Below are 27,901 nucleotides of genomic sequence, written 5' to 3' on the forward strand. Positions count from 1 at the left end.
TCCCCAGTGTTCACCTTCTAAAGAAAGTAAGTGGATAGCAAAGTATTTATAGAATTATTTTGGATGATGTTTTTAAATCCATCAAATTTTTCTACATTCTCAGTGATGGATGTTCAGGCAAAAGCTACAAGTATCTTCATAATAGACCCTTTTCCTCTTTGCCCACACTGAGGGAAAATACTTGATAATTCTATGAAACAAGTCATCTTCTTGCCGTGGAACCCAAAGGAAGGAATATCTTTTCTTCATCTCACTGAGAACTTCATGTCATCCTTAACCAAATACCCTATTCTAGTGCTTCAACTTAATATTAAGAAGACACAGATTTCTCAAAGGCTCAACCATTGGATCCCAAATATGTCAGGGTTTGCCAAGCAGAAAAAATTTAAAGTAATTTTAGAAAGTGTTTTCTGTTCTATAACCAATCTTGCTCTTGGTAGAGAGACTTGTCCCCAGCAGGTTGACCTTGGGAACCCTTAAAGGAAAAATCAATCCTACATGACCTCCTTTTGCTTCTACAGTGCTGTGTAGTGGCATAGCAAAAAGGAGGAGGGGGAGAGGAAGGAAGGAAGGAAGGAAGGAAGGAAGGAAGGAAGGAAGGAAGGAAGGAAGGAAGGAAAGAAAGAAAGAAAGAAAGAAAGAAAGAAAGAAAGAAAGAAAGAAAGAAAGAAAGAAAGAAAGAAAAGAAGAGAGGAAGCAGAAAGGAAGGGGAGGAGAAAGAGGAAGGGAAGAAATGAGAGGAGAGGAAAGGAGAGTAGGGAGAGGAAGAAAAGGAAGGAAAAAATTACAAAAGAAGGGAAAGGAAAGAGAAAAAGAAAAGAAGCAGAGGCTGCCAAGAATCATGTGATTTTCAATCCTAGGAGCATTAATTTAACTATTAGTACTCAAAATGTGAAATCTTTATTCAAAGACCAGTGAGATGCTATACAATGGAAGAACTGAATCACAATTACTTTCTCCCAACTCCCACCCCACATTTCACTCCCTCTTCCTAAATTATTTGTTTCTATGTAGGGGACCATGACCCTTTCAATCATCCAAACTGGCCATTTCCAAGTTTTCCTAAATTCCTCACTCTCACCCCATATATCCAGTCTTTCGAAGATTCTTTGATAAAAATAAGCAGGAAGGGCAATAATTTAGAAAGTCATGAGCATGTTAAACACACAGAGTAGAAAGAACAGATGGACTTAGAGCAAATGTGTGATTTGAGAGGCCTTAAATTGATCTTAGTTTAAACAGTTACAAATAATAATAATAATAATTATATTATAATAATAATAATAATAATATTTACCTTTCTCCTTCCTCATCTCCTTCCTCATCCCTTCCTTCATCTTTTCCTCTGCTAAATCTGTCTCCACTTTTTCCACCTATGTTTCCACTTATGTCCACTTACCCCACTATTAGTCTATTAACTCCTTAAAATCAAGGTCAATTTCTTATATGAACTTTTTAATCTCTTGACAGGCTGCATAGAGTAGATGTTTGATAATTTATTATATTTTTGTTTTCTTACCTTAGAAGATATGATAGCACCAAGGCCATGTAATCTTAGACTATGTCTCCTTCCTTACTCAAGGTCAGCTTCAATGATGTGGATTTTAGGTGCGTCCCCATATAACCTAAAACCCATATAAAAATAAAATGAGTCAAGAACCATTGACTGGAGTCAATGGAATAAAGACCCAAACTAATAAGATCACATCTTCATTGATGTCATAGAGTATAATAAAATTGCATTTCAAATATTCAAACAGTAAATGAAAAATTTCTTTTCTTTCTCCCTCAATAAAACAGTACACTTCTTTTTCAGCCTAGAGAGAAGGATAGCAGTGAGTGTGCCTTTTGGAACTATTCAAGTGATACAATGAATGGCAGCTGGTCTACAGAAGGCTGTGAACTGATGCATTCCAACTATACTCATACCTCATGTAAATGTAATCATCTGACACATTTTGCTATTCTGATGTCTTCAGGTGCTTCTATTGTAAGTACATTTGGAGGCTTGATCATTTAATATCAATAAGATAAGACCTATAGGAGGTATTTTTTGAGTGTTCCTAAAGAGAATATATCTGATTTCATCTCACCTCTCTTCCTCAAGTAAGTTCACCATGTAAATTCTACAGAACAAAAATAGCTTTGTATTTAAGCCAACACATTCCTAGATCCTTATGTAAAAGATGTATTTCGTAAATGATGTAATAACTATTTCTAATTTCTTTGTTTTAAATGCCAGTCATATTTTACTAAGCCTGCCTCAGTAAATTACTGCTTTATTGTGGATACCTATATCTTGATATCTAAAAGCTTGTTATTTTATTTTTGAAATCCTATAATGCTTTCATTACCCTTGAAAAATTTATAATAAAATAATGAGTAATTATTTTCATGTGTATGTATATATGCACATAGATACAAATATATATCTGTACAAATACATGCATGCAGGAGTGTGTCTATTGTGGGTATAGATATGATAATGGATACAGGACTGAACCTAGAGTACAGAAGACCTGGGTCCTTCCTCCACTACTTACTAGCCCAGGTCAAGTCATTTAACACTCTCTGCCTCAGTTTCCTCATGGATAAAAAAATGGGCATAATAACTAACCTCCAAGGGTTGTGAGAATAAAATGAAATATTTGTAAAAGCAATTTACAAACTCTAAAGTCATAAATGATTACTATCAGTGGCTATTACTATTTAAATGCCTCTGAAATGCTAACCTATGTACATAAGAGAAAAATGTATGTTCATGTTTGTATACATTTATTTGTGCTATATGTATTACATGTTATATGTGTACACAAAGAAAGAAAAGATAGCGAGGGAGAGAAAGAAAAGGAAGGAAGCAGAGACATAGTGTGTAACTTAATGGGTAGAGAGCAGACCTCAGAATCATAAAGACCAGGAGTTAAGTCTTATATTTGACATTTAAAAGTTAACTGGCCATAATCAGATCAATTTGATCTCTCAGGACTTCAAATGACACTCTCCTCAACACTTACAAATGATTTATTGATTTATAAGTGGGCAGGGGTGTTCTACACTCCAAGCTCCCCTATACCCATAGATTGTTGCTTTGGTGGCCAAAAAATTCAAGTGTAATTGCAGATATGAATATATATGCACTGAAATAGTGCCCTCTGATTCATAGATAAATATTCATCAAAATTTAATTTTTTTTACATTTCACAATTTGTATCATGAACTAAATTAGAATAGAGGACTACTTCTGTTAAAATTTAGAATCTCTATTTGTCTAACTAAATCTTTCCCAAACTGATATGCGGGCAAACATTTTTTTTTATATTTTTTTTGCAGGCAAATTTTTCAAAGGTTCTTTTCTGCTGGACATCAAGTAGCTAGAGCAACCACACTTCCAGGATATATTTCTCTAATTACCAAAAATAATTAATTTCAAAGTCTTTGAGCTAGACTAATTATGTTCCATAGTCTGGATATTTAGTATCACTAATAACTTTTTTCAGCATATTTTAAATTAATCACTACTTGATTTGAAAAAAGAAAAATGTTTTGTACTATTTTTGAGTCTAATTAAATTATCAACTTTCCAGATATTTATTAATAAATTGCTTTAGAATTAAAAAGAAATAAAGTTATTAAAACACTAGCTATCATTTAGATAGCCCTTGATTTGCATAGTGCTCTACATAACTAATTCCAATTGATACTTCTAGCAACCCTGGCAGATAAGTGGTATTATTTTATAGATGAGAAAAATAAGGTTGAGAGAAATTAAGTGAATCTTAGGGTGATGTAGCAAAGATTGGATTTGAACCAAGGTCTTCTTAAGTTCAGGACCAGTGCTCCAGCCAATGTGTCACCTGAATGATGATGCAGATATCTTAAAATCATCACACCAATTCACATCATAGGCAGCAAAAAAATGCAAACCAAATTTCCCTGAAGTTTAAGGTCTGTGTAATTTATAACTAAATTTATTTATAACTGTGTAATTTATAACCAAAAAAACCTTTCAAAAGTACCAAAATTTTTCTCATCTAAATCAGTGTTCATAGACCACTTTGTTAAAAAAAAAAAAGATCTTCATTGTAGATTGAGGTTCCAATGACAAGCAACCAAGTTAGTCTCTTGAGTTTTCTTATTTTTCATCCTCAGGGTATTAAAGATTACAATATTCTTACAAGGATCACTCAACTTGGAATAATCATTTCCTTGGTTTGCCTCGCCATGTGCATTTTCACCTTCTGGTTTTTTAGTGAAATTCAGAGCACAAGAACCACCATTCACAAGAATCTTTGCTGCAGCCTCTTTCTGGCAGAACTTGTTTTCCTTGTTGGAATTAATACAAATAGCAATAAGGTATGTATTTGGTAATTTCTGGGTATTTTGAACTTCCCATTAGCTTTTGGCTAGGGACACTGATGTCATTTGCCATTCCCATGAAACAACCATAAAATATGATTTTTCCCCAAATGCCTCTTTCCTTAGCAGAACAATTATCACCAAAAATCATGATTTAATGGAAGGAGATTAAAATTTGATGATGTTGAGTATAATTTATAACCCATTTATATTTAGTTCTTTTTCAAAAATTCTATCAGGGTTGCATATTTTTGGAAAATGAACTTAAATTTTGTCAGGATACAAAAGAAACAGTTCCTTGGTTCATACAATCATGAGCTAAGCTCAAAGTCACTCAAAAGTCAAGTAGTTCAACCTTATTTTACAGATGAGGAAACTGAGTTCCAAGGAAGTTGTCTTTTAATATAAAAATTCATTTTAATGTTTATATAGGGCATTCCATATAATAGTTCTGTGAAGGTGATTAGCCCTATCATCCCTATTTCACCATTGAGGAAACTGAGATGTTAATTCCTTAAGTTTCTCAGCTACAGTCACATAACTAGTAGCGAGCTAGATAGACATAAATGCTAGATACATACATACTTACAAAGATGATAGAAAAATGGATAATATAGATGTGGCAGCATTGAATATAAGTTTTGGGGCTCATGGTCTATAGATTTTTCTATTAGGCCATTATCTTTCAGAAGCAGGAAGGAAAAGGTTGGATCATGGCAGAACCATTAGCTGGAATTCAGGAATTATTGAAATTGGTATTCATGGGGGAAACAGACTGAGTTGACAAATTCCTAAGTCCTTCTACATATCGGATTATAAGACCCTTCCCTCATGAATGGAAAATCCTTCAGGAATGATTGTATGCCTTTATCTTCCTAATTTCTCTTTAACCCTATCATCACAGGTGATTCTATAGCTTAAAAAGATCCCATAGTCCATCATTCTCTACTTATTTCACAGTTTTAGAAAGAAAGGATCAGAGAGGTTAAAGGATTTTCATAGCATCACACAGTTGGGTAAATGACAAAGTTAGGATTTGAACACAAGACCTAGATGTTAAATGACTGCTAGCCCTGGGAAGGTTTTTATTTGAAGTCAAAATTCTTATTTGTTAGTCCTATAATCCCAGGAAATTTCTCTTTTGATAGTGTTCAGCACATGCACACACACACATATACACACATGTGCACCTATATACATACAGAGCTTTTTTTCCTAAAACAAAACAATTTTTCTCAGATAAAACATTGATGATTATTCAAAGTCTAATTTGCTCAGTTGTTTCAGACTCTTTGTGACCCCATTTGAGGCTTTCTTGTCAAAGATCCTGGAGTGATATGTCCTTTCCTTCTCCAGCTCATTTTACAATTGAGGAACTGAAGTAAACAAGGTAAAAAGTGACTTGCCCAAGATGCCACAGCCAGCAAGTGCCTGATGCCAAATTTGAGTAGAAAATGAGTCTTCCTGACTCCAGACTTAGTCTTCTACCCACGTAAAGAAAAAATATAAACGTGGGTTTAAATTCATTGCCATATTAAGCATCCTCTATCAAGAAGGTAGAGAGTGTAGAGAGAAGATTAGAAAGTAAAAGACAGTTTTAATGGATTTTTACAATTAGGTAAAAGAAGGAAGAGGAAAAGAAGATGTTGACATCACATAAAAAAATAACAGCTAATTGGAAATTTTAAAACGTAGTTAATTCTTCGATCAAAAATAATTTTAGTCCTGCAATTGTGAAGCGTCAGTAAGGCATTCATTGAAGTCTCTCATGATATTCTTGTTGACAAACAGAAGAATTATGGACTTAAGTATAGTTTGGCAGATTTGGAACATGACGAAAGATTGACCCTAAAGAGTAGTTATTAAGGGATTAATGTCAATATGAAGAGATGTGCCTAATGGAGGGCTTCCATGGTGTCTCCTAGGCTATTCATTATTTTTATCAATGTCATGGATAAAAGCATAGATAAGATATTAATCAAATTGTCTAATGACAAAAAAACTAGAAGAGAGAGATCACAAAATGACAAAGAATCTAAAAAGATTTTGACAAATTAAAATGATGGGCCACAACTAATGAGATCAGATTTAAGAGATATAAATGTAAATTCCTTCACTTGCCTTTAAAATAACAGTTCCACAAATATAGAATGAAGAAGGCATAGGATCTGAGAGCTTTAGTAACTAAAAGCCCAATGTGAGATAGTAGTATCTCTTACTGGTAAGAAAAGTGACTCTTACTGACCTCTCCTCTGATCAGGCTACATTTGAAGTATTTTCTTCCAAACAGGACACTTCATTTGAAGACATACAAACTAGTATATCTTGAGAATACAGATGATGAGAAAGGAGTGTGTGCTGTGACATTTGAGAAGGGAAGGAACTAGGAATGGCCTTCTTGGAGGGGAGAAGATTTAGTGGATATGTAATTGCTGCTTCAAGAATATGAAGAATTGACTTGAGAGTGGGATTAGATTATTCCATTTAACCCTGGAGGGAGAATGACAGTTGAAGTTAGAGGCAAAATTCAGCTCAATGGAAGAAGGGGGAATAAACAAACAAACAAACAAAATTTCCTAACAGAACTTTATGAAAATGGAAAGTGCTAATTTAAGAGGTAATGAGTTTCTTCCACTGGCAATCTTCAAGAAAAGGCTGAGTGGTCACTTATGAAAGATGTTATAGAAGGAGTTTCATAAGGGTCAGAGGTTGTGCTTGCTGACCTCTACAATCCTTCCTAGAGAGTTTGTGACTATGGCCAACCCAATATATCAGAACTTTCCTACAATCCATGTGACCTTGGGCAAGCCATCTTAACTTCTTGGGTCTCAGTTTCCTTATTTGTAAAATGATGTCATTTAACCAGATGGTTTAAGATAGTTCTTAGAGTCCTGAACTTGGAATTAGGAAAACCTTGGTTCAAAACCCATCTCAGACAAGTAATAAAAATATGATCTGGGTAATTACCTTCAATGGTATGAACCTTATTGGATTATCTTTAAAGTAAAGAACATAATGCCATATTCTAGTAGGGTTATTTGAAGAAACAAATGAAAAAATGTATTTAAAATATTTCAAAAATCTTAAAGAGTTATAAACATATCAATCATAAGTGTCACGTGTGACTCTAGTCAAATTTCTGAACCTCTTAATGATTCAGACCATTCTCTAAGACTATAAATTGTGCAATGAGTGCTGACTCCTATTAGGAAGGGAAACTTCATTACTTCAGAGTTCTCTAGACTAATGAAATTGTCCATTCAGTTCCTATTTCTAACTTGAAGATCAGAAGTACCAGAATTTCCTTTAAAATCCTTCCAAGATCAAATCTTTTGATCTTTGAACAATTTGATAATGTTAAGTAGCTGTTAAATTATTTTTTCCAAATTTATTTATTTTGTTTTAAAGTCTTGGAATAAAACAAGCATGTCTAACTCTTAAATTCACAAAATCATGCTGCCACGTGGCAAAGTTTAGGCAATAGGGAAAGTTATACTCAACAATTCTAGTAAAAATGTGTTCATGTCTTCCTTTCTTTGGTTGATTTCTAGCTCTTCTGTTCAATCATTGCTGGATTGCTACATTATTTCTTTCTAGCTGCCTTTGCATGGATGTGCATTGAAGGCATTCACCTCTATCTCATCGTTGTGGGAGTTATCTACAATAAGGGATTCTTACACAAGAATTTTTATATCTTTGGCTACCTCAGTCCAGCTGTGGTGGTTGGATTTTCAGCAGCCCTAGGATATAGATACTATGGGACGACAAAAGTGTAAGTGATTGTGGTTTCATTGAAGCTTTTTATATAATCATAGACTTGCTTTGGGGCAGAATGACTGATAATTTCCCTTCCCTTGCTCTCAATTCAACCTATTTACAAATCATTCCTAGAGGGGTGTTCTGGTATATCCATCAAATTCCTTCCCTTTCTCCTCATTGGAAATAACTGGTGTGCTGGATATGTCTGTAAATATAAATGTTACATTTTATTCACATTTGTTTCCTTGGAATAAGTACTAGATCTGTGATTTCCTCTAGAACTTCTAAGAACTCCTAGAATTTCTGTCAGTTAATCAATCCATCAATAGACATTTTTAAGCATCTATTATCTACCAAGCACTAGAGATACAAAAAGATACAGAGACAGTCCCTACCCTAAGGAGCTTGCAATTTAGCAGAGGAGACAACATGCAAGCAAACATATAAAACAAACTATATGCAGAATAAATAGGAAATAATTAAAAGATGAAAGACATGGAATTTAAGTGGTGTTGGGAAGCTTCCTGGAGAAGGTGGAATTTAGCATTTAAACGAAGCCAGGAAGGTCAGCAGTTGGAGCAGAGGAAGGTGAACATTCCTAGCATGGGGGATAACCAAAGGAAATGCTCAGAGCCAAGAGATAAAGTATCTTGTACCTAGAATAAGTATACAGAGGGTAAGTGTCACTGGTTGGAAGGGAACATATTGGGAGAAATGTGTAAAAAGATTAGAGAAGTGAGGCATCTAGTTAGGCTTCAATGACAAGCTAAGCATTTTGTATTTGCTCCTGGAGGCAATAAGAAGTCATTGGAGTTTATTGAATAATTGATTAGTTTATCACGTTCTTTGCAATTTATGGTTCATTCCTTGAACCACTGAGAGGTAAAATGACTTGTTCAGGGTCAAACAAATAACATTTGTAAGAGGTATGACTTGAATCCTGACCTTCATTTCCTATGCCATACTACCTGTCTGAATCATCAAGTATTTTGGAAGTACCAAGTATTTATATTTTTCAATGTCATGAAGCATAAAAATAAGAAGCACATGTATCTTAATCTATATCATCTATATGTGTTTATTTTTATTTTTACTTTTCAGATGTTGGCTCAGCACAGAAAATAACTTTATTTGGAGCTTCATAGGGCCAGCATGCCTCATCATTCTTGTATGTATATTTTATTTACTTTTTTTAAAAATTTGAATAATCATAAGCTTTTTAAGAATTGCTATCATTATTCTAAGAATATTCATGTGTAAAAACAAAAGAAAAGCAAGGATATTTGTGATCATTACTTATCTTTCTACCTTTTAAATCTTCAAGTCAGGAAAAAAAAGATATTTGACAAAGGTCATTTCATTTTATTCTTTCAGTCTTTTGGGGGGGAATGAAATAGACAAGAGGGAATCATTTCTAGTTTATAAGGAAAAGCATTTTCCTGCTGTGGTATCTCAGCATTATTCAGGAAGAAATGGCTACAGGGAGTGTGCCAACTGACTGGTAATCTGGCATTTGGGATGTTACGTTGCTTAATCTTTTATTGATGATCGGTCATCTCTGAAGATTAGACTGTCATCTCTACAGTTTTATCATTCCTATGTACCCTGTCATCATAAAAGCTATTTTATACTAAATTGCAACGTCAGAGACAAGAACCCACTATTTCTCATGGGTACACAAGTCATCTATTGATAGGCCTATTTCAGCTAGAAAAAGGGCCTTTTAATTCTTATTGGAAGTGGTTTCCAACCTGCAAATTTGGCAGGTATTACGTGTTCCATTCTAAATAAAGACATTTTATGTGTCTCAAGAGCATTTCTAAGTGCTAGAAGTTTTCAGCATCCATTCTGACTATAATAGTCTGTCAATGAATGTGGGATGTCTAGCAATGATTAGAAAATGGCAGGATCATCAGTGATGGCACAGTGGGAACACCTTTGGGAAACTTTGGTCCATGTCTTTCAGAGTGATGGCTATCATCGCAATCTTTTCTCACTCCTTCTACACCTATATTTTTCCATTTGGGGAGGAAGGAGATATGGATAAGAAATAAGATGGTTAGTTAAATGCTTTATAATTACAAAATTATATTTTAAAATGCAGTAAATATCACTTTTCAAATGTAGCTATGTAAACAGAAGTTCTGTCTAACATTTGGGCCAAATAGGAGAAAAGAGAATTGGGAGAGGCAATTGTTCAGACCAGTGATTTCCAGTTTGGAGGAATCTTGATGTGAAAATCCCCCTCACCACTGAAAATTTGGAAGTCTTCTGTAATCAATAGTCTTAGAGATTTGCTGGGCTTTTGAGATGTTAAATTATTTTTGATCATAGACCTTTTGTTCAGTGATCTCATTTTACCTATCTTGATTGGAGGACCAGAGAAACTCAAGGTCATCTAGGTAATAGGTGGTAGAAATGGGGCTCAAACCCAGATGTTCACATTCTAGACCCCATCCTCGTATCAATACACTCAGCCTCTCTTCCCTAGACTCACACAACTAGTATGTGTCAGAAACAGACTTTTAGTCTCTCACAGATACCACACCACATTGCTTATCATCTAATCCTTTCAGAATCAGAACACTAGAAACCAAAGACAAAACCCTGAATAAGTTTGGATTACAACAAAAGAAAATATTTTTACTTGCCCCAATTCCATTAATTCTAAAGCCTTCCCTTTGTTGATTATTTCCAATTTATTAAGATATATCTTCCTTAGGCATTAGATGTTCATGGGTTGTCTCTTCCATCAGTCTGTGAACTCCCTGAGAATTAAGGATTATCTTTTTCCTTTCTTTGTATCCCTTGCTCTTAGCTCAATGACTGACACAGAGGCACTTAATGAATATTTATTGACTGAATAATTGTTTTTTTGGTTCCAGTGAAGCCCATATGGTCCCCTTTTTTTTTTCTTTCTTTTTGGTTTTTGCAAGGTAAATAGGGTTAAGTAGCTCACCCAAGGCCACACAGCTAGGTAATTATTAAGTTTCTGAGGCCAAATTTGAAATCAGGTCCTCCTGACTCCAGGGCTGGTACTCTATCCACTGCACCACCTAGATGGCCTATATGGTGCCCTTCTTGAAATAGAATTTTGTTCCCTGAATTCATAATTAAAGAATTAAAAATCATAGAACTCTGAAATCTAACTATAGACTTGCTAAGAAGCCCTATAATCAAGTAATTTAATTCATATATATATTATATATATATATATGTATAATATAAATATCAACATGTAAAATGTATAATGTAAATTACTGGATATATATACATGCTACACATTTATCTCTAAATATATTTAACATATATAATTTCAAATACACCAATGGAAAGATTTTCTTAAATGCTTGAAAACTGCATTCTAAATCTTTAAAGTATTAGAACCATTTGTTTGATTTTTTAAATACGTGATGGAATCTATGATCTCATTGGTGTGACTATTTTCAAAATTAACCTGCCCAACTTCTGTGACTTGTCCATTTTGCCTGCCATAAGTATTCCTCAGGGGATCAATCCAATACATTGTGGATTTTCCTTGATTTCTCTAAACATTAAAAGAGTATTAATGGAGTACTGCCCATCTTGCCATATGACCAAACTTCCTTTTTTTTTCTTGCTCATTCCCCTTTTTATGTCTCATTCCAGTTCTACTTCTTTTTAATTCCTGAAAGCATTTTGGTGTGTTACTGGGTTTTTTGGCTTTGGGGGCTTTTTGAAGAAGCTGAGTGTACCTTAAAACTGTCTACCAGTATCATTATTTCAGAGCTTAATATAAAGTTGTGAGAGAAAAAAGGTGGGGTCTCTTAAAAGTAATGCTTCCATTCCCTAATGATCCATAACAGTCCATGTAATTTTACGTATAAATCAGTCATTGCAGGCATTGTTCAAATTTGTCTTTTGTTCCCAACATAAGGGAGATATGTCATGGACTTCATAACATTTACTGATTACATGTAAAGGAACTACTACATTGCTACTGAATTCTCTATCAAATGACTGCCATCATTTTTCCATAGAGAGTTTTCATCGCCTCCAAAGAGGAAGAAACAAGCTTTGTAACTGATACTTACTTGGCTCTTATGAATGAATCTCTGTGATATTTGTGTTTTGGGATTAAAAAGTAAAATGTCTTTGAGACATTCAGTGGAATGATGAAGAACAAAGCTAATTTGTGCTGATGGCCTCTGGACCTCAAACTCTTTCCTTCCTCCCCAATCACTCCCCCCAAATATTCAGTCTTCTTTGAATCCACTTCAGTAATGAAACTCCAACTACTCCTATGTTTCCCATCTGGAGTCTAAGCCTCATTCTCCTTTGATTTCTTGAGTGGTAACCTTGCTTCCTGAGGTGTTTGCTCATTAATATGAAGGATCTCTCTTAATTCTGAAGTGTAAACCAGTGGCCCAGTTGATCCTATCTGAGAATGATGCCTTCTGTCATTTTAAGATTGCAACCAAACATGAAAAGAAGCAGGTCATGTATTTAAAAGATGAAGTAGTACAAGAAAGCGTTTTGTAAACCTTTGTAAAGCAAGCTGCAAACTGAAGATAATTTACGCAATTTATTTCTTCCTTCTCATATTTCTAATCTTTATTACTGAAACAATTTCAACTATACTGCCGATTAGATCAAAGTATAGAAGTGTGAAAAAACAATTTGTGAAAATAATTTAATTTTTAAAAAGAAACTGAAGTTTCTCATAGATGCTTTCAGCATTTAAGAATTGCATTTGTTTGACTAAGACAAATATTAATTAAGTGTTGGCCAAAAAAAGACTACTTTAAAAAAAAAATAAGCATTCCTTGGAGTGCAATCAAGTAGTTGTCTGTGTGATCATTCTTATCCCTTTTGTAACTCTTGATCTTGCAGTTCTTTATATATTTCTCACCAAGTTTGGATTTTTTTTCATTCCTTTTTACATTCTGCACATGTTGAGACTAAGTAATTTACAGCCATAAAGCCCTGGAAATGTCAGCAGTTGCTTTGTCATTCTCAAATACACCAATGTATCTGTAGTTTCTCTCCAGTGATCTATATCTTGGTCTCAATGTGCCTGTCCATCCCTGGTGACTTTAGCTTATGTCCTTGTTTATAATGTATTGTAGCCTACTTTGGCCACTGTTAGCTCCTTATTACTTTTGGGTTGGCCTCAACATTAATTCTTCAGAGACTGTAGTCTTCCATGACTCTCAGCCTTATAACATCACCAGATAATTTGTAGGATTGTTTAAATAAACTAATTAGAGCAGAAACCTTTCAAGATGGAAAAAGAAGAGACAGGAGCTAAGGGATCTTAGTAGTCATCTTATCCAAACTTCTCATTTTTCAATTCATAAACTGTGCACTGAGGGGCAGCTAGGTGGTACAGTAGATAAAGCACTGGCCCTCAAGTCAGGAGGACCTGAGTTCAAATTTGACCTCAGTTACTTAATAATTACCTGTGTGACCTAGGGCAAGTCACTTAACTCCATTGCCCTGCAAAAAAAAAAAGGAAAGGAAAGAAAGAAACCATGTGTGTGGAGTGATTTGCCCAAAATCAGACAGATAGTGACTAGCAAAGTTAGCATCATGTTCACTTCTTTTAACTCCAAATCATGAGCTCTTTCTATTATACCATGCCACACTTGGAAATATTACTCACTGAATTTCCTAAACAATATTGTATTCATTCTTGCAATTTTCAAAAAATCACATAGAAATAAAAAATAATTTAGATCATAATTTGTATATAATGTAGTACTTTGATGGCCATATTAAAATTGAATTAGAAATGCTACCTACTGTAAATTCTTAAAGGTTATGGTTAACCTCTTTAACATTTTAATTATATGTTTTAATTTAGTAGTATTTTAGTTGTTGGGAGTTTTATGTGATGACCTCAATGATTCAGAGCTCTTCAATATTCCAACCTTTCCCCCACATTTTGTACTTTTTTTAGCAGCTCAATGCTTGCTTTTCATGTTTTTTCCAATGACTGAATGACCTTGACATTTATGATTTGCTCCTCTTCACCAGTGGTTCATCCCTTCCTAAATAATAGCTTGTCTGAATTGAAGAAAATAGATGGAATAAATGAGAAAAGAATAAATAATTTATTTGTGGTTTCTAAATGCTTTTTTTCCAAACTCATGGGTGATTTCTAACTGGAAGCACTGTTCCCGATAAATTCTTTGGGATACATTGTATAGTACCTCATAAAAATGAAATAACTTTGTGGAAATTAATTGGTCAATGGGTATAAAAGCAATCCCCACATATTTTTTTGAATTTAGTCCTGAAGGCCATATTGAAAGAAAGGAATTGATAAGTGAGAGAGCATTCAGTGAAAAAAAAAATAACCAATAAGATGAAGGGTCTTGAAATCATAACCTGGAAGACTCAGTTTAAGGACCTGGAGATCAGATATTTAGAGAGCTATGTGAAAGTTGAATTAGATCTGTTTCCATTAGAGGACATATCAAAGAATGATGTATACAAATTACAGGGACAGATAGATAGATAGAAAAGGGGAAAAATACAACCTAGCTGACTATCCCAAAGTTAAATGATGGGTAGTCTCAGATGGTGAAGGTAGCTCCTCACTAAGAGACTGTGCCAATGCCAGATCTCAAATTAGGAAAATATGGATTCAGATTCCTACATATTTATTATGTGAACCTTAGAAAATATTTTCCATCTCAGGGACAGTTTTTCTTGCTGCCAATGGTGATAGCATTTACTGATGAAGTAATGTATATAATGCTCTTTACCAAGTTACAAGCATTATATTAATATGAATTAATATCTTAGTTCTCCAAAACATCAATAGTTCACTATTATGTATAAGAGGGTATTTTTGTGCTGAACCTGAACATCATATGATGAAGAGATAATTGGATTCACAACCAGAAGACCTATATTCAAATCCCACCCCTACCACTTAACTACTTCTGTGATCAGGGATGAAATATTTAAACACTCTGGACCTGAGTCTCCTCATTTGAAAAAAAGGAAGAGGCTGGATTAAATGGTATCTGGAGGCCCCTTCAGCTCTAAATCTACAATCTTTAAACCTATGGCATGGATCTCTATATGAAGTCTTAGGTCTCTTTTAGCATTCAATCTTGATTCTAATATTCTTAGGTTAAGGGAGATGCTCTTGGAAATTCTTTCTAATTATGAGTTTCTTTACTTCTGTTATATTGGACCTGATAAAAATTGTTATGAAAACTTGATTAATATAGTCCTTTAATGTGGTATCAAAGTGGAGAAAACCATTGCGGCACAGTTGATAGAGACCTGGACCTGGACTCAGTAGGACCTGAATTCAAATCTGTACTCAAATCTTTCTTTCCATGTGACTCTGGGCAAGTCACTTAATTTTGGTTTGTCTAAGATTTCTCAAATGTAAAACAGGGATCATAACAGAATTTTGTTGTGAGGATCAAATGAAATAATAATTGCAAAACATTTCTGACTCTATGACCCCAATTGTGGTTTTCTTGTCAAAGATACTGAAGTGGTTTGCCAGTTCTTTCTCCAGCTTGTTTTACAGATGAGGAAATTGGAGCAAACAGGGTTTTGACTTGCCCAAGGTCATATAGCTAGTAAATATCTAAGGTCACATCTAAACTATTAATCCTTTGTGTAATTGAACATGATTGCAAATCAGTTTTGTAATGATATAAATCAAGACATGATAGAAAAGATTGCCAATATTATCTAAATATTTTTAGATATATATCTTTAGAGAATATAAGGAGTGGGACTAGGTTGGATGCTAATAACTCCTCCTCCTTGACCCTATTTGCTGAACTCCCCAGACAACTCCCAGGTAAGGGCAGAGAGACACAGCAATTGCAGAATAAAGCTCAATAATCATTCCTATCACTTTCATATTTCTCTTGATGTTCTTATATATTCCTCCAGTAATGTCTAGTCTATTATTTTACATAGAATATCTCCCTTCCTATCTTGTTGAAGAAAGAAAAATTAGTCTGGCGTCCCATGCCCTCTTCCAAGTTCTAAATCAGATTTTTTTAAGTATTTGCCAAGAACATCCTGCATACAACTACTATAGTGTTTGCTAAAATCCCTAATATCCCTATGAGTGGGTCAGTAAGACTTGCTCATTTATAGATGCTCTTATTTAGTTTCTTATTATTCTTATTATTATAGTTCTCTTATTTAGTTTCTATTGATAGTTATTTTTACAGGACCTCCATAAGATCTAATTGTTCAAATTCTTTTTTATTTTCTTCATTTCTCTCATAGAATTCAGGCTGGAAAATGAGTTTAGTTCTCCAATCTTTTGAGAGTTTTGATTGATTTCATTCCCCTTTTCATGTATTTCTAGAACTATTTCTTTAAAGGGACTTTTCTGTCAAATTCTTTTTGGTATCCCTACAGTTCTTTGTCACTAACAGAGTAACTCTATCTACTTTATTAGTTTAACCAGCATTTTTCTACAATATTTAATATATTCCTTGCTTTCTAACTCCTTCACGAAGCCATCATGATTTTTTTCCCAATCAAAAAGCTTCCTCAACATCTAATGTGTGGATGACCCATAGGTAAAAAGTGACCTCATACTCATGAACACAAATTATCTCATTTTCGTGGCGGTCGTTCTCAACTTTGTTTGCCCATCCTATTCTAGTCTTTTTTTATTTCATTGTTCAGTCATTCAGACATGTCCAATTCATTGTGGCCACATTTGGGGTTTCTCTTGGCAAAGATATTGAAATGGTTTGCCATTTCCTTCTCCAGTTCACTTTATAAGTAAGAAACCTGAGGCAGAATTCCAAATCAGTATTACCCTGGCCCTTCGTATGACCATCCATGGTCTTCAAGGGCTAACTAAAAATAAGATTTGATTATATTTCAATTCTTGCTCTTTAAATCCTCTAAACTAATGGATAATGTCATCAGAGAAATGAATGCGCAAAAGAGAAAAAGATTTGGCCACATGCTTAGACTGAAGGATAATGGTCTATATGTTCCAAGAGTGACTTAAAAATATCAAGGGAACTAGAAGGGTTCCTTCATACTGGGTAGAACACCTGCTGGGCAACTACATGGTGCCATAGTGCTGGGCCTAGAATCAGAAAGATTTGTCTTCATAAGTTCAAATCTAACCTCAGACACTTACTAACTATAAGATCCTGGACAAATCACTTAACATATTTTTTATCCTGTTTCTTCATTTGTACTATGAGGATAATAAAAGCACCTCACCAGGTCATTGTTGCAGTTAGACTGAGATAACATAAGAATGATACTTTGCAAGCCTTAAAGTACTATAAAAATGCTAACTAAAAATCATTATCATCATTATCACTCTTCTTCCATGGAATTCTTTGTAATAGTTTGAAATCTATTTATGTCCATTTGTGTATCTCTCCACTATTCATGGGATGTTCCTCAACTACATTTCTTTGGAGACTCCGTGACTTTTATCACATATACTCCTTTGTTAAATGGCAGGTTGCTTAGCTTTTTTGATATATGGACACTCATTCACCTTTGCTCCCTTCGCTAACCTTACCATATCACTTGTCTCCATCTACAATGACAAAACAAGTCACAATAAAAGTTCACTGGAATAATGTTGGTGTTAAAAAAGATGATCTTTTGTTTCAGAGAGGAATTTGGGACCATTAAAAGAATTGTGCTATTGTCCAAAGACAGCTCAACCTACCCTGATGTTGCTGTTCCAATTATGGGTTGTGCTAATTGTCCACATACAGTGGTTCAGAGTTACTTCTCTTTTGCTTTAGAATCATTTTTGGAAATTCTTTGACTGAAATGGCCCTGTCTTCATTTGTATTTTCCTTGAAATGTACTGGTTTCATATACTTGAGGTACTTCACAAAAGGCTATTGAATTCAGGTTTCTTACTTTGTACCTTTCTTTCTGAGGTTTTTCTTTGCTTTTAGAGATTTCTTCATTTTATCAGGACAAAAAAAATGTTCTTTTTTTCTCAGTTTCTGCCCTTTTCCCATCTTCTAATCTGATCTTATGTTTGGTCAGCCTTCGAAGACCATAGATGGTCATACTAAGATCTAAGGTCCTACTAACATTGAATTTATAAATCAATTTCCAGGATGCACTTTTAATTCCTAAATGCATGAAGGGTTCCTTCTTAAATTGTACTTAGATTATGCTTTTTCATTAGAACTATTTTTCTAACTCTAGACCTATGACTATTATTTAGTGGGCACCTGCTAAGAGATTGTTGATTGATTTTATTAATTAGTGAGACCTAATTAAATATTATTGCATTGTATATCTGACAGGAGAGTCATCCGAAGTGGAATGTAAATTAAATGATCCTGTCCCTAATCCTATTGATTTTACCATGTCACTTAGTGAATTTAAGGAAGTAACTTCCCTAATCTGTCTTTGATTCTTCATCTGTAAAATGGTAATAACAAGACTTACTCTGTCTAATTCCTTTGATTATTATAATGATAAAAATAAGACTATAAATATGAAAACATTTTTAAAATTTAGAAAAATATATAATGTTTGGTATTTACTTTTATTCTGAATATTATTTGCATCATTTCTTCTAATTTTGTAACAAAATGCTTGATCATAACTCTTCATATTGCAAAGTTGTCTTCATTAAACAATGCAAAATGATAAGCCTCTCTGTTTATGCCATTTGGTTTAGGTTGTCTCAAATTCTGTTTAAAAATTATTCATTATTTTCCTCCACCATCTTTTCAGTTCAGTTTGGATGCCTTAAATTTTGATAATTAAATTTTTCTTCAGTTATGATTGTCCTTTAGTATAATTCAGGCACAAAACCAGGTCTTGATCATATTTCTTCCATTTATCAATATTTTTCATTGTTTTTATCTTGTCACTATCCACTGCCAAATAAAAAAATGACTTTTGCAAAGAATATTTTTAATATATGTTCACTCTTTCACCTTTGCTTCTTTCCCTATGGCTTTTTTTTCCATCTGCAATGAAAAAATGCTTTTAAAAATGAATCCATGACATTTCTCATGTGCCCATTAGATCTCAACATCCCTCATTTATACTCATTATTAGCTGATTCTTTTTCAGCTACTTCTTGAGTTGAATTTAAAAAGCTACTTTTAAATTGCCAGTATTTCTCTTTCTCTCTCTCTCTCTCCCTCTCTCTCTCTCTCTCTCTCTCTCTCTCTCTCTATATATATATATATATATATATATATATATATATACATATATATATTAAATCTCACAAAGTTATAAGGACTGAGCAATAGTTTAATGCTGGAGATTATATACAAAAATTAGGAGATTAGCTATTTTTAAAAATGTCAGTTGTAGATATAACCTATGGGAATATCTTTCTAAGTGAGAAATTCTGCTGTGGATTAATGCCTTTCATTGATGATAAATAACCTCTCAATGAAATATGTAAGTTGTGTTGAATTTTAAGTATTTTTAGGTAACCTATGATATAGGTAAATAAGACCTGTGACTTTAACAATTTCCTTACACAGTATAAATGTTATCTCTAAAGTAAAGATCACATCTTTGGGTATATACCTTTCATTATAATATAGTAATCTTTAAATAAATCTATAAAATAATCATCTTTATAATATACTCTAACAATCCTCTGTCCCTAATAAAATATTCCTCCCTTTTAAAAAGAAAAAAAATAGAAAAACTGAAAATAGACTTAGGTTCCAAAAGGTTTACAAAAGTTAATGACTATAAAAATTAATTATCCATGATGAGTTATTAAGGGAAATTAAAATGTTTAGTGGTCTATTTCTAATTTTCTTTAAATGAACCTATAGGAAGGCAACTATACTCTTCCATACAATGTTCTTCCATGACATTGTCTCAGATCATAAAGGGTTATATAGTGGATTTGACTCAGTTTAGCATTTCCCAAACTTAAATTATCTTCATATATATATATATATGTATATATATATATCATATCTAATACCTAGAATGTAGCCTATATAAGGGAAAGAATCATGCTTTATTTAAACTTTTTCTCTCCCCTGAAATGAACTAACAATTCTTTTGTTTAATGAATATTTATTGATATTATGATCTTGTGTAATCAGGGAATTGGGGGGGGGGGGAATTCTTCCAAGTATGACCAAACTGGGCTAATAGCATTCTGCCATTTTCACTAAAGAAACAAAGGGGAACTCCACAGAACTGAGAACGAACATTTTGTGGAAATTTTTCTAGATATTATTAGTTATTGTGATTTTTATTATGTGTTGCCAGATCCAAAGAATTCATCACCAAGTGATCAGCCCTACTGTTACTTACCTCTGAATACTTAGCTAGGCTGGTCCTTGGGAAAACAGAGATTGTCTGTTTTTGGTACCATACTTGAAATTTTTAAAGCAGAGTAAAACCTGTTATGACATACAGTCCTCTGAAATACTTTTTAAGTTTCAACAAAGAAGGAGTTGGGTTTTTTGGGGGGAGGGGGTTAGTTAAATCTGAAAGTGCCATCTTATAATCCATGGCCTTTTTAAAATCTTTTTTAGCATGGGTTTTTGCTATTTATTTGTTTCGGCATTTTTTATCATTTATCCTGTTAGAGGCTTTTTTTTTTCCAGGCTTTGAATTGACCATTTCAGAATTTTGCATTTTTATTTTTAACTTTAATTTGTATGCTTAGTCTGCAATTAGAAGACAAATAGCAAAATTCAAACCATCAAGAAATGACTCTTCATGCTGACCTCAGATTGTCAAATATGAAGCATGTCACAGAGCAGAGCATATTTATTTTGAGTGAGTTATGGGTGTATTTTCCTCAAAGAGTATAAAGACCCAGGATTTTATCCCTCCTGCCTGCATACCTTTAACCTTATAGCAATAGTAAAAATCTTGTCTTCTTTGATGAAAGTCTGTCTCTTGCCTCACTCTTTTGATATCAGTAGTATCAAATCAATTTATCTGAATGTCTACTATTGTGAGGGTTAGTTCAATTCAGGTTGGCAAACATTTAACCAACATTTCCTGTACTCATGGTTAAGATAAAACCTGGCCAGCCTCTATATCAGAATTACTCCAGTTCAAGTGCTTCTGGCTATGGGAATCTTCATTGCAGTCCTCCCAGAGCCCCAAAGAACTGCTGCTAATCTTCTGCCTCACATCAATGAAATCCCTCCTCCATCTGCCCTTCCCTCACAATGTGCAATGCACTTAAACAAAGCAGGGAGATAAAAATATAGGATAGCTCCTGCCTTCACATAACTTACATTCTACTGCATGAATAAATAATATATATATATATATATTATATAAAATTCATATAATTTATATAAACATGCACATAAGCACACACAAATGTATGTATACACAGAGATAAATAGAAAGTATAGGCAAAGTTAAACAAAGAATTTCAATGAAGAGGTAAGAATTCTTTTAACAGGAAGGATCAAGGAAAGGATGCTGTAGGAATGGTACATGAGTTATACTTGTGAGGAGGGGAATGTCTTTTGATCAAACTTTATACGACCTTCAGACACTTGGCACAGTATTCTGCCGATGGTAGGTCACTAATAATGCTTGTTGAAATGTTCTCATGAATGGAAGCTTTCCATATGGATTAAAAGTGTTTGGATTTCTTTTGAGAGTGGTTTTAATTTTCCTTGATGACAGTATTTGCTGATTATAATTTGTGCCAGCATTTTGGAGGGGGATTTTTTGTTTTAAGGTAAAATACAGGCATAACCTAAAAAAATAAATGAATAAATGAATAAAGGTCTTCTTGAGAATGTGTTCAGAAATGTTGACATTGACATACTTGCCAAATATACTATATCTAGAGCATAAATTATAAACTTTCTATTAAATTTTCATAGCAATGAATAATTTTATGACAAAATTAATACTTATTTAGACAAGGTCTTAAATATATTTAGCTATCAAGTATTCATATTTTAAATAATTGAGATTTTCAGAGCAATTATAATTGCAAAATCTCACATGTACTACTGCTGAGCATTTCTTTATTCTAATTTAATTTTTAGCGTCTCTTGCTGCTCTCCCCCCCACCTCCAGTTTGCCAGTGCTCTCTACATGACTAGTGCTTGCATTTACAGAAGCACTGCCAATTGGGAGGAAATAATAAGAAAAAATCATACAGGAGACAAAACTGAGACGGTTTGATTGCCAGCTTGTGAGCAATTCTGTGCAATTAATATGGCATACTTTTAAAAAAATTAGAAGTTTAAACTGTTGCCTTGTTAACTGTTTAACACTATGGTACCCTAACTAAAATAACACTAATCCATGAATGTCCTTAGCCAGGCAGACACAGTGACCTATGTCTTCTGCCCTTGAAAAAATCAGGACTATCATAAACTGGTTAATTTCAAGATAATAAGAACAGTTGAGAAAATATAGCAATTCTGAACATCACACATTTCCAAAGGAGCCAGATTCCATCTGATGTATGTAAAAAATTCAAGCTTGCATCTAAAGGAGCAGCAGGAGAAATTTTCTCATTCTTTTTGGTGAGATCTGACATCAGCATATAGATGGCTTCATCAATTATTGAGAATGAGACTAAGAAAAGAAAAATGACTGATTTGGGGGGATTCATTTTGAAGTCTGAATTTGAAGTACTCAGACTGAATCAGGACTTGTATATCTAAATCTATCAGAATTATTTCCTGCTTTTTCACTAGCTCTTCTTGCTAAATTTTCCAGTTCTAGAAAGACAGGCACTGAAAGAGATCTAATACACTGAGATGAGCAACATAGGGTGCTCAGAGATCTTTTGCAAGGGATACATATCATGAAGGAGAGCACTGATTCCATTCCATGACTAAATACCCTGACGTTGGAATGAAAAAAAAATCAACAAACTTCTATATTGAATGATAACGTACTTTCTCTTTTTTAGAAGTGACCTGTTCATTTGATCTAGGTAAATGTCACCCCTGTGTCCATTCCCAGTAATTCTTATAATGCAAGATATGGTGAGGGATACCAGGGGATTCTTTCTACTGTTTCACCCTCTGATGTACATATTTTCCATACTCAGTCCTAAGAAAGCTTTATGGGCTCTAGTGGTTGATGGTCAAAGAATAAACTTCAAAATAAACTGCAAGCATAAACTGCAAAATAAACTGATTTTGAATCAGTGTTCATTTTTAAATCTTTAGGTATTTTAAAGCCTCCCACATTCAGGGTAAAAAATAATGAGAGTACGGTAAACATTTTGGAGGCAGCAAGATAGATTTTGGCTTGTAGTCAGGAAGACCTGAGTTCAAATTCAACATCATATTCATGCTATCTGTGTGACCTTAGTCAAGTCATTTACCTTCTGTTTGCTTCAGTTTCACACCAACACAATAGGGATGATAATCATAATAGCACATCCATCTCAGGGTTGTGAGGAGGATCAAATGAAAAGATTTATAAAGGACTTTGCAAATCTTAAAAGCTTTTTTATAGCATAAGTAGTATATATATATATATATACATATATATATACATATATATAATAAATACTATAAAATGTTACATAATAGTGTGAAAAGTATACTAAAGTTCCCACTTTATATAAGAAATTATAGTAGATTTGGAAGTAATTCTCACAAACCAGCAATCCAAATGAATCTATGATTTTAGCAATGTTGTTAATCCCTCCAAAATTGCAGATTGTAACTCATCATACCTGCTCATCCTAGATATGTCTCATGTATAGTCTTCCTTTATGACTGTTGCATAGGGTTTACTCAATGTGTGGAAACCTTTCCTTTGCTTTTACCTATTATTTCTAGGATTCCAGGGGAACACAGATACATTCCAGTTCAGTGTCTCTGCTTTTCCCCATTAATAGTATGTAAACTTCTTAAGGGCAGAAATTGTGCCATTTTTACTTTACATCTCTAAAGCTACCCATGAACTAAAGACAATAATGCAATAATAGTCTTCCTTCAAGAAACTTACATTCTATTCATGGAGGAAAGATTGGACATGCCAGACTCTTTTAAGTACCAAAAGCAATGTTCCTGAAAATGAGCTCTTTTTCATATATTTGTTTCATGTCAGTCTTCTCCCTAGCAACTTCTGTTTCTTGAAGGCAGGGACATATATTATATTTTTGTATCCCTTTTGTACATTGAAGTTATTATTAGAAATATTGATTCATTAGTCTACAAATAGATCCCTACTGAATACAGACTCAGTTAGAGATATAAGGCAAATTCTTAGTAGTCACTTAATCTCCTCAAGTCCCTGAAGACTTCCAGGTCATTAAGAGAAAAGAATATGAAATCACAAGTGGGAGGACTTTGTATGGTTGTTGTAAGAGTACTTAGATTATCCATAATTTAAAACTATATTCATTACATACATGTTAAAATGCTAGTAATTAGGTTTCACTTTTTTACTGCTATTGCTTTGCTTCATTAGGAGAACATTATGATCAAAATTGTCTCCTAATGTTTATTCTCTTTAGGACTTTCTCTGTGTACCAAAAATTAATGCTAAAGTTCATATTGCAAAAATTCCAAAGCCTAACTTACCTTTCTCCTGATATTCTCAATCTGATTTTACCTATTATTTTTCCCTCTCATCACAATCATTCATTCTCTGTTACTTATGTAATTATCCTTCCTGTTGGTAGATTCTTATTCTTTTTGTTTACTTTACCTTATTTTCCTCTTTCCCCTGTATTTTCATTATCTTAATCTTCCAAATCTCTTCTTCATCTTCACCCCCAGTGGGTGATTATCTATAGGTTTGATATTCTGTGACAAATTTTACTGGCTCAAATAAAGTACCAGTAACTGTCTGTAATCTACACCATATTCAACATGGTTAGGAGGGAAAATGTATGTGGCATCATACATCTAGAGTTGGGCAGCACACAAAGGAAGACACTTTTATTCTTTTCATTCCAGAAGTCAATCAATGACCACAAGAACATAAGAAATGGCACATTACAGAATCAAATCACAGGATTTCTAAGTTGATCTGGATTTTTGCTGCATACCAGTCTAACCTGTTTCTGTGAAAGAATTTCTAATAGAATGCCCAAGTGATCATACATCTTCACCTGAATACCTCCATTGAGGGGAGGAACTCACTCCTTCTTGAGCCAGCCTAATACATTTTTGGGTGATTCTGGTTGTTAGAATTTGTTTTCCCTGAAGTCAAGCCTGAATCTGTCTCTCTGAAGCCATTATACCTATTTATGACCTTTAGAGTCAAGCAATTACAAATCTAATCACTCTTTCACATGACAGACTTTCAAGTACTTCAAGATTGTTCCCAGGTTTCCCATGAATTCTCCTGGCTAAACATCCCTAGTTCTATTAACCAACCAATTCTTATCAGATATGGACACAAAGTCCCTTCTGGTTGACCTCACTTAAAAATTTTTCAATTTATTAATGCCTCTAAAATATAGAGTTCTGAAGTGAAAACAATACTCCAGATCAGGGGTTCTTAACCAAGGGTCTATGATTTTTTTATTACCATTTTATTTTTTCCATTTAATCATATTTTATTTTTCCAATTATATATAAAATTAGTTTTCAACATTCATTTTTATAATATTTTGAGTTTCAAATTTTTCTCCTTCCTTCCTCTCCCCCTCATCAAGACAGGAATCTGATTTGAATTATTCATGTATAATCATGTTAAACATATTTTAACATTAGTCATGTGAAAGAAGAATCAGAAGAAAAAAGAAAAACCATGAGAAAGAGAAACAAAAGAAATGAAAATAGAATGCTTTGATCTGAATTCATACTCCATAGTTCTTTTTCTGAATATGGATAACATTTTTCATAATGAGTTTTTTGGACTTCCCTAGGATCATTGTATTGCTGAGAAGAACTAAGTCTATCATAGCTGCCCATTGCACAATGTTCTTCTATCTCTGCTCACTTCACTCAGCATCATTTCATTTCAGTCTTTCCAAGTTTTTCTAAAATTCATCTGTTCATCATTTCTTATAGCACAACATTATTGCTTTACAATTATATACCACAAATTGTTTGGCCATTCCCTAATCAATGGAAATCCCCTTAATTTCCATTTCTTTGCTATCACAAAAAAATTACTATGAATATTTTTTGCATATGTGGATCCTTTTCCCTTTTTAAAAATCTCTTTGAGATTCATATCTAATTGTGGATCAAAGGGTAATTTTAGACCCCTTTAAGTGTAGTTTCAAATTGCTTTCCAGAATGGTTGGATCAGTTCATAACTCCACTAGCAGTGTATTAGTATTCCAATTTTCCCATATCTTATCCACCATTTATCATTTTCCTTTACTGTCATATTAATCAATCCGACAGGTATGAAGCAGTATCTCATTGTTATTTTAGTCTACATTTCTCTATTTAACAGTGATTTTGAATCTAGAGTCAAGATTTTTTAAAACATATTTTGGTAACTAATTCCCTTTACATTCCTTTTTTTTATTTAATGCATTTTTTAAAAATATGCTAAAAAAAGTGGTCCATAAATTTCTCCAGACTGCCAAAGGGATCCTTGACATAAAATAAGGATCAATACTCCTGATCTGGATTTAGTCTGATCAGACAGAGTGCAAAAGACTATTATTTCTTTATCTCTGGTACCTGTATCTCTCTCTCTCTCTCTCTCTCTCTCTCTCTTTTTGGTTTTTGCAAGGCAAATGGAGTTAAGTGGCTTGACCAAGGCCACACAGCTAGGTAATTATTAAGTGTCTGAGACCAGATTTGAACCCAGGTACTCCTGACTCCAGGGCTGGTGCTTTATCCACTGCGCCACCTAGCCACCCCTCCTGCATATCTCTTAATGTAGTCTAAGGTCACATTCATTTTTACAGGATCATTTCACATTTAAATTATTGATTTTGCAAATAACTAAAACCCCAAATATGTTTTTTTTTTCTGGACAAACTTCCCTCTAAAGAAGCCTCCCCAATCTTGGATTCATGAAGATAATTCTTGTACCCAGATTCAAGACTTTAAATTAATCCATATTAAATTATGTCATTTGCTTTAAGTCCGACACTCTAGCCTTTCAAGAACTTTTTAGCTTAGCTCCTACCTCTATTTTAGATTTCTGTCATATTCAACTTCAATAAGGATGTCATCCATGCTTTAACAAATCATTGGTAAAAAATGCCATCTGTTCCCTTCACCAAGTCATTGATAAATATGTCAAGCAGCTTGGTCTCATGATGGATCTCAAGGGATAACTTAATGTTCCCTCTGAAAATAGCCCAAGGGGGATTTTGGTAAGAGTATGTGAGCTGCCCATTGTGATCTCTGGAGGTTAAGGAAATATCCTAAATATCTTTAACATCCTCTTAATATGTCATTGTGGATTTCTTAACCCTGAACTTATCAAAACCCTTCTTGAATCTATTTATATCCTTAAGAAGTGCATAATAACATCTCCAGGTAACAAAGTCCATATGCTTCAACTCATATCATGAAGAATCCAAGAAGCAAATGAATGTAAATTTTGGATTAGACCCAATCATAAATAATATCATCAATATAGAGAAGCACTCAACATGGGCACAAATGCAGATTTAGAAAAACATCCAAGGATGTCCTTTGTGAAATGAAAATTAGTTTGCCATTGCCCAGCAGCACCTGGTTTTTATGAACACATGAACAGTTTTCCATTCTGAATTGGAAAATGTAGTTTCCAGGCCTGAGCTGTCCCTTGGGAGCATTGCATTTCCCTGTTCCCTGATTTCAGCATATGGCACAAGACTACAAAGCCCAAACAAGTGAGCACTCCACAGAACCCATACTGGTGTAAGCAACAGTTTTCTCTCCTCACCCCAACCTATAGC

At 33.8% G+C, this 27,901-nt stretch overlaps 1 protein-coding gene across 1 annotated transcript in view; it reads left to right on the forward strand.

Annotated features, from left to right (window-relative positions):
• ADGRL4 (adhesion G protein-coupled receptor L4) overlaps nucleotides 1-27,901 on the forward strand; it is a 143,347-nt gene that overhangs the window by 109,173 nt on the left and 6,273 nt on the right. Inside the window, exons 10-13 of the mRNA XM_074221830.1 lie at nucleotides 1,817-1,990; nucleotides 4,150-4,353; nucleotides 7,908-8,128; nucleotides 9,217-9,283. Coding sequence (XP_074077931.1) covers nucleotides 1,817-1,990; nucleotides 4,150-4,353; nucleotides 7,908-8,128; nucleotides 9,217-9,283 — 666 coding nt within the window. The remainder of the gene's footprint in view (nucleotides 1-1,816; nucleotides 1,991-4,149; nucleotides 4,354-7,907; nucleotides 8,129-9,216; nucleotides 9,284-27,901) is intronic.

This window comes from Macrotis lagotis, chromosome 2 (genome assembly GCF_037893015.1).
Source record: "Macrotis lagotis isolate mMagLag1 chromosome 2, bilby.v1.9.chrom.fasta, whole genome shotgun sequence".
NCBI classification, from domain to species: domain Eukaryota; kingdom Metazoa; phylum Chordata; class Mammalia; order Peramelemorphia; family Peramelidae; genus Macrotis; species Macrotis lagotis.